The 8,302-nt window shown below is 34.4% G+C and overlaps 1 protein-coding gene across 1 annotated transcript; it reads left to right on the forward strand.

Moving 5' to 3' along the window:
• The first annotated feature begins 1,474 nt into the window (after positions 1-1,474).
• On the forward strand, positions 1,475-7,903 carry LOC104213588 (serine/arginine-rich splicing factor SC35-like). The gene is made up of 8 exons (XM_009763118.2): positions 1,475-1,765; positions 1,849-1,927; positions 2,689-2,768; positions 2,888-2,954; positions 3,131-3,202; positions 7,071-7,271; positions 7,373-7,556; positions 7,629-7,903. Exons 1-8 carry the CDS (start codon positions 1,690-1,692, stop codon positions 7,632-7,634), a joined length of 765 nt encoding a protein of 254 aa, XP_009761420.1. The 5' UTR covers positions 1,475-1,689; the 3' UTR covers positions 7,635-7,903.
• The last annotated feature ends 399 nt before the right edge of the window (positions 7,904-8,302 follow it).

Genomic DNA, 8,302 nt, shown 5'->3' on the forward strand with positions numbered 1-8,302 from the left:
TAGGGTTTCAATATGGTGGTGTTTTAGAACTCTGGTACTGATGTAGTGGGGTAAATTACTGTGTTAAGGTACTCTCTCCTAGGAATTTGTGCTCTTCCATAGGGCTTCCGAATTGTATGTGCTTACCATATTGGACAAGTACTCTGCTAGATGGCTATGGATTTGACTAGCTTGATGAGGGAGTTTGGGAAGGTAACAAGATACTGCTTAGGGAGTATCTGTTTTTTCCTGTTACGCTTTACTTCGCAGGGTTGGCTCTTTATGTTTGGTTAATAAGGCAATAATAAGAAGTTCAAAAGCAAAGTTGTTGATGGCCATGTCATATATATATTTGCCTTCCTGTTGCCGTTGATAAAAGTTCCACGTTGCTCTATGAAGAAAAATCCTTCAATTTCATTCTGTATTGACGAACCAACGGAGAATCCTGGCAAGGCTTCTGTCAGCTTTCCACGACATGGAGAGTTGACATTTATTATTCTATATAAAGTCCTTTTAAAACATATTGTGATCGGATGATGATAGAGAATTCCCCGAACAGAATTGTCACTAAATATTTGGTCACATTTGGTGATTCCAGAAAACCAGTAGTGCATATCTCTTCACTGAAATCACTTATCTATGGTTAATTGACATTATCTAATGATTATATAACCCTGGTTGGGTGTAAGCACCTGCAAGTATTTAGATAATGTATCAGGATTTGCGGACAGTTTGAAGTACTCAAGAACCGCTATTTGTTCTGCACAGCGCATGCTGATTTTCCCCTTCAAAACTAATGCACAGAAGTGTTGCCCTCCAAATTCCAGCGCCACACTCGTATTCCAAAGACATGTTTCTAGGTTGACAGGCATGTCATTTGGCAGATTTTCCGTTAATATCCCTTAAGATGCCTGGCAACTGCCCGTTGGACCTCAAAATTAGAATGGTTAGTGGTAGATACAACTCCCAAAGGGTCCAAATGATAATCGATGTGTAGTTCTTCCATGATTTTACGTATAATAAAAAGTATAATCCACATAGTTGGTCGAATTTGACCATGCAATACGAAGCAGCTTTACTTGTTAAGAATTTACGAATCTTTTAAACTAAAGGAACAATTGAGATACACATTTCCAAATCCATTTCCCCCCATTCATATCTCAAGGAAAAAGCCCTATTCATTATAATTGAACCCATCCATATGCTTCCTTTTACCGTCCATTATATGAAATAGTGAATCAATTAATGTTTATGTCTTTGAATTAAGTAACACTTTTGTTTTTGAGATCTTGGAAGTTATATTTTTCTTAAGGTGTGAATTAAGAGATGAATCTTGAGAAAATCGTCCCAATGGTTTCTTCAACTTAAACGGTTTACATACTTTTTATAGATCAACTCCGTAAAAAATGACTATCTCCATGTGTTGTAAATATAGCAGACTAAAATTGTTCTATTTTGGTAAAGTTAAGGAACCGAACCTGCTTGTGGTTATAGTATTAAGACCAATTTATATGAATCCCAAAACATTAGGGACTATTCTTGTCATTATCTCCATATATGTGGCATAAACTGAAATTAAGCAAACAAGTCAAGGCCAATTTGGTACAAACAGATCGACATAATCTTCTTCCAACCCGCGTCCATAACCTATAGCTCCAAACCCTAACACCATCCACCCTTATTATCAGTCATTCACTCCGGCGAACGGCGATGTCTCACTTCGGAAGAACAGGCCCTCCGGACATCAAAGATACCTTCTCTCTCCTCGTTCTCAACGTTACTTTCCGTAATTACCCCCGTCTTCCCTCTATTTACCAATTAGCAAATTTATTTTTTCTAATATTACTCAATCATTGTTTGCTTGTACAGGTACCACTGCTGATGACTTGTTTCCTCTTTTCGATAAGTATGGAAAAGTCGTCGATGTCTTTATCCCTAGAGACCGAAGGTTCTTACCTTTTCTCTTTAACATTTTCCTTGTAATATGTACTATTTTCTTTGGGTAATCGAGCAAACCGATATCTTTGTTATGTGTTTGTTGTCTTTATTTATTCATTATTTATTTATTACCGTGGTATTCTTTTCTCCATCCTACTTCTTGGTTATATGATATGTCTCAATTAAATGTTAGAAATCATTAAACTAATTATATCATCCTATACTTTACTTACAAGTTACAACTTTGATGAGCTCAAATTCATTTGCATTGGAACTTTCGAAAATTCAAATTCATTTGATAATCGATATATTCTCTATCAAACTAACTTTTCAAACATTATCCTGAAATTTTAATTTAGCTACCATTAATATAATACATAAGTCAAATTAATATTTTAAACTGTTATATCTTCCTATCCGCCTACGCCTTGGTGAACAACTTTACCGGGATACCTGTACTGTTAGGTGGGAGGATGCAGGTATTGTTTTGGATAGTCGGAGGTGTGCTCAGCATGGCTCGAACACTACCGGCATAGAAAAAATATTATAAGTTCAGTGTGTAGTTGGTACCATCATATAAATAGTGAAGTGAAATAGCAAGGAAATGATTTCTCCTTTTCAAGGTGTTACTTCTGATAGTTATACATTGCTTATGAGCTGAGAGTCTGAGACCTACGGATGATGTTTTGGTGTTATCTTGGTATGGAGATAGACAAAGATGTAGTGGTGTCTCTATTCTTTGACATGTACTATGTTTATTTCGTGCTTTAGGACTGGAGATTCTAGAGGTTTTGCATTTGTGCGCTACAAGTATCAGGATGAGGCTCAAAAGGCAGTGGAAAAGCTCGATGGTAAGTGAAGTGATCACTAATATGTAAATTAAGTTATTTAGTCCTTCAAACTTTTTGTAGATATTACATTTTGGGTGTAGTCTTATGTTGCTCTTAATCACACCAATATTTGGGCACAGGAAGAGTTGTAGATGGTCGAGAAATAATGGTTCGATTTGCAAAGTACGGCCCAAATGCCGAGAGAATGTAAGTTTTATTTGATGCAAATATTCAGTAAGTTGCAGAGCTTCCTTGTTTAAAGTTGTGGTTTTTATTCTTCTATATTTAGGTGTATCTTACCCTATAAATTGAGTTATAATAACCTTTTGTTTTGTGGCAATAAAACTATGTCTAATAGAGACTAGGATTCTTTTTCTTATCAGTGACAAAGGTAGAATTTTGGAGCCTGTACATAGGACAGGAGGAAGGTCAAGAAGCCGTAGTCCTAGGTCAAGGTAAGAGCTTAATTATTTAATTGTGTCCACTTAAAGTCCTATCGTCGATATTTGGATTTCAATTGGAATATAATTGTTTTTGTTAATGCGATCCTGATCATTGGGCTCTATTGATTAGTCATAATCAAACTTTGGGGATATTTCCTATAAGAATTTCATGGGAATTTGTGATCATGTGTTCTTTCTATGTCAAGTGCAATGTTTTTACAAGCGAAAAGTGAAAAGAAGCAGCAAGGTCCATGTGACTTGAAGTGAAAAGCGAGAAGTGAGGCGCACAACTTCTTAGAAATGAAGCATGCAATTTATTTCTTTAGTTTTCGTTGAAGCGCGCAATTTATGGAAAAGAAAAAATGGCATATATGAATTTAGTATTATAACAGTTAATTACAATTAGAATAACTAATTTTAGCATCCACTATATAATATTTCCAAAATATATCCAACTCCTCCAAATTGAGATTCAATAAATCGTTGTTTTCTTTTATATTAATTTGCGCTTCATTATTTGAAGTGCACACTTCTTAAAGCACACTGCTTCCTTGAAGCGATAACCTTCCATCATGATGAAGTGATGGCTTTTAATAACAGGGATTAAGAGAAGCGATTTTAAAGGTTCTCAAATAATACTAAACAGGTTAACACTGTCTTTAATTGGAGGTGAAAAGAGAGCTGGTGGTGGTTGGGGAAACAATAGAGTAGAGTTTCCTTATCTGGCAAGTAAGTATAAGACTACTGGAAGTTAAAACTGTAAGGGGTCGTTTGGTATGAGGTATAAGAAGGTATAAGGGTGGTATAAAAATTTAATATCATCTTAATACTCTGTTTGGTTAACAAACCTGGTATAAGTTGTCCCGGTGTTAATTTTAACACCGGGACAACTTATACCTTATAGAAGATGGGGTAATTAGCACCGGTATAACTTATACCTTCTTCTTAGAAATTATACAATTGTCATTCTTAATACAACATACCAAACAATGAATAAACAACAATCCCAGCATAACTAATCCCAGCATAACTTATCCCAATATAACTTATACCGGCATAACTTATACCGGCATAACTTATACCGGCATAAGCCCTATTCCAACCAAACGACCCGTAAAGGGTTTGATAGCCCTCCCTAGTTCTCTTTTTATTTTTATTTTTTATAATTATTTATCCCAACACTTTCAAAAATGCACTGAAATTAGGAGTTTATCTATTTATTTCACACTAGTCTTAAGGTACGCCCTTTGCATGTGTTCCCATGTTAATAAGTATAAACTTTTTAAAATTATATAAATATTATTGTTAAATAATGTATTTAAGTTTATAAAACAATAATGAAGAGAAAAAGTTTAAGCGCCTAAAAATTATGAATATTGATCTTAGATAAGCTAGCTCAATAAAGAAAGAAATCATGTATAAAAAATCCTTGGATGCCTTATTGTAATTTTAAATCTATTTGGAAGCCCGGAAAAAGTAGAACAATATGTTAACTTGTATTCACATTGTTAACTTGAATATTGTAAAGCACTTCTTTAAGAAAACAACTTAACAATGCAAACTTCTATATTGTTATAAACTTGGATTTTATGTGAATTTAATGAGTATTTTTTAAAATATCTTATGAAAATCACTGTTGTTTCGTTGATTTATATTAAATTCAAAATGAGCACACTTCTTTTAAGTATGAAATTTGAAAATTAAATTTTATTAAATATTTATTCCTTTATACTTTTGTCAACTCTTCAAAGATTCACGCCAAATAAAATGAATTTAAAATTTGATACTTTTGATCTTTTTGAAATTTTGAGAATGAAGAGGTTAGCCCTATAACTCATAGAAAAATAAGTATAATGTATGATTGACATTGATAAAGTCTAAAAATGACTAATTTTAAACTAATATTATACGATAAATAACTTGATATGTAATGCACTACAAGCCGTCAATAACTAAGGAACTAAAACACAAAAGAAACAAATTAATGAGCCACATTTGAGAAGAACTTTTAATTTAAATCAATAATTTCACAAACAACAAAGAGATTGCAGAAAAGAACACAGATACTTGGTGCAAAAACTTGGACAGAAATAATTTTCAAGTACGTAATAAACCTTTTTATTAATTAATTGTTATTGTTTAAGTGTTTTCATGTCGAAATAATAGATCATAAAAGAAAGGACTTTAGGTAAGTAAAATTTTACTCGATTTTGAATTTCTGCATATTAGTAGTTTTGGAAAGATTTAATAGCCAAAATTTTAGTTGATTCAAAGTTCTAAATGTTAGGAAATTTATTAGACAATTATTACTAAATATTAGGAAAATAATCAAATGACTATTTTGTCCAGTGTGAACTTTAGTTTAAAAGGGTAAAAAAGATGAACGTCATTCCGCTAAGAGTCTTCGTGCTTTTAATGTAATATAGATATAGATTATTTATGTAAGTACTAATCAACTAGGAGTAGAATATCAAAATACTCCAACCTTATGGAAGAGAACATACGAGTTCTTCTTTACTGGGACTTCCCTCCTCTTCGTGTAATTAAACATAATTTAAGGCATTCAGAGATTTAGATTTTTTGCCAATTTGTCTTAACATTATACTATTGACCATTTCCTTTGCTCAGATTTACAAATTTTGATTTTAACTGATTGATTTCAAAAGAATTATCAGAATTTTTCTTCTGGTAACCAGAATGTGGAGGTTAAAACTATCCTTTAAAATCACGCTGCAGGCTTTACTAGTAGAAAATTCTACTGTCTGCTTGAGAGATGCTATATTGGGTCTCATGAATCTTTGCAATCAAAACATGTGAAAACTGCTATGTAATTGATTTTCGTGAAATTCCCTGTCCTTTTCCGCCCTTAATTAAACGTGGATGATCTGGAGTAGGGAATGGAAGGGAGATGGTGATGCTTCCATAGGTTTTTCAGTCAACAAACCTAACTAGTTGGATGATCTTTGGAAAAAATTGGTGACTGTTTTCTGAATTCTAAGTAAAATTATCCTCCTCATCAGCTGTTGTACATGGAATTTGCCCTTAATAAATCGGCAGCTTTGTTAAGCTTTCTTTTTTTGGGGAAGATTTTTTCCTCTTGTTGAGTTGAATGATTGAATTGATAATGACTTTATTTTGGCCTTCATGATTTCAGTTTGTCTTTGTAGTATGTACCAGCCATCTCAGTAAGAGAGGGAAGTATGGAAATCAGAAAAATCGTTATCTTTCTTCCTGTCATTAATGTTTATGATAATAAATAATGTTGTGAGATATACTTGCTTCCTGCCATTAGTGTGTTTTTTCCCCGATATTAAATGGAAGAAAACATTTGCTTTTAATTAATTAAAACGATCTACACTGCAAACACTACAAAATATGTGAGTCAAAATATCTGAGTAGGATTGCGAAATCATGTTTCATTTTGATTAGATGGTGATTCCTTTATATGTTCAGCATCATCACCTACTACCTGGCTGGATACTGATATCAGTTATCTGCTTGGGATTGTGTTTAGAACAACCTATAACTTCAAAACCTATTATGGGTGTGGAATGTGGTGATCCAATCAACGCATAGTTAAATTTGAGCTTTTGTGGATAAGCATATTTGGGTGTTAGAATGGATACTGGTGTTAAAATGAATACTCTCTTACCTCTTTCTTGTTCTCCATTTGTTGATATTCTTCTGCTATCACCGATGACCTCTCCAAAACAAGGTGGAAGTGTTCACATAATCTTGCTTCCCACTTTTGTGTGGTACTTGAGTTAAATGATTGACATTTTTCTGAGCTAAAAGAGGTTGTAGGGGGAGGTATTTCACAATCTGAACTTCACCTTCTTTTATCTATCTATTTATTTATATATTTATTTGTTTATCTTAGGCATCGAGATCATTATAGGGACAAAGATTCTAAAAGGAGAAGCCGAAGTAGAAGTGGGGGGAGGTATGACCGTGATCGGTACCGTGGAAGAGACAAAGATTACCGTCAGCGGAGCAGAAGCCGCAGCCCGGATTATCACAAAGCTCGTGGAAGGGGTAAATATGATGAAGAGAGGCGCAGCCTAAGCCGGTCTCATGGAAGGTAGAATTTTTTTATTTATTTAATATTTTGCTTCTTCTCTCTCTCTTACCCGGGGAAAGCCATCTCATAAGCTTTGTCTGACGTGTTATTTTACATTTAAGTGCCTCCCCTGTTCGTCGTAGCCCAAGTCCTCGGAGGAGCCCTTCTCCACGCAGAACAACCCCTTCTAGGGATGCTAGTCCAGATGGTCGTAATCGCAAGGAGCGGTCTCCAACTCCCAAGAGTGTCTCCCCGCGTGGTAGACGTGCTGTTTCTCGCAGCCCCTTGCCACGTTCTGATGCTGATGTAAGTTGTGGCTGTCATACATTGTTTTATTATAGTATAAATGTGATGAGAAAACATTATTTGCTTTTGTAGGATTAAGTAGCAAAGGAGGAGGCCACAATTGTCATCTGGCTTTGGTCAATGCTGCGTATCAAGAGGACATTCCCAAATGAAGGACCTTTCATCTATTTTCTGCTTGCTAGAACTGATTGGCCTGACTTATTTATAAGGTTTAACTCCTTTTGTTGTACTTGATCCATACCATAACTTTGATGTTACCTCTGCATTCTGGTATTATGGATTGGTGTTCTGATATTAAGATATCTATTGTTGGTTTATAATTATTGTGGATTTTCTGTTTGGCTTTATTTGATTTTTTATTGCTTTTCTTATTCAAAGTATACCTGCATATATTGTGATAGTATACCTTGTGGTAATTTACTTATGATGAAAATTATTGGCCTTCTATAGCTGGGTCCGTGAAAAGTCAATGTGGCTGAATAGCAAGATGATGCAGTAGCTGTTGATGCTGTTTTATTTGCTGTTGGTTGTAATTTTGTTGCTGGTCACGAACTACTGTTTCTTAGGTCAATGGCAAGAAGATGCAGCAGTTGTCGATGCTGTTTTAACTTGGCTGTTTATAATTTGTTGCTGGTGACATACTACTGTTTGTTGGTTGAATGGTAGCAGATGCAGTAGCTGTTGATGCTGTTTTTTTTTTGCTGTTGTAACTTTGTTGCTGGTGACAAATTAGCGGTTTTTATTCA

The sequence above is a fragment of the Nicotiana sylvestris genome, chromosome 4 (genome assembly GCF_000393655.2).
Source record: "Nicotiana sylvestris chromosome 4, ASM39365v2, whole genome shotgun sequence".
Classification (NCBI taxonomy): Eukaryota; Viridiplantae; Streptophyta; class Magnoliopsida; order Solanales; family Solanaceae; genus Nicotiana; species Nicotiana sylvestris.

Bases quoted from the DNA above. Each gene is read 5' to 3' on its own strand.
- LOC104213588 (XM_009763118.2), top strand. From the start codon at position 1,690: ATGTCTCACTTCGGAAGAACAGGCCCTCCGGACATCAAAGATACCTTC. The intron at 1,928-2,688 runs GTTCTTACCTTT...TTCGTGCTTTAG, and splicing joins TTTATCCCTAGAGACCGAAG to GACTGGAGATTCTAGAGGTT. The intron at 2,769-2,887 runs GTAAGTGAAGTG...ATTTGGGCACAG, and splicing joins GGCAGTGGAAAAGCTCGATG to GAAGAGTTGTAGATGGTCGA.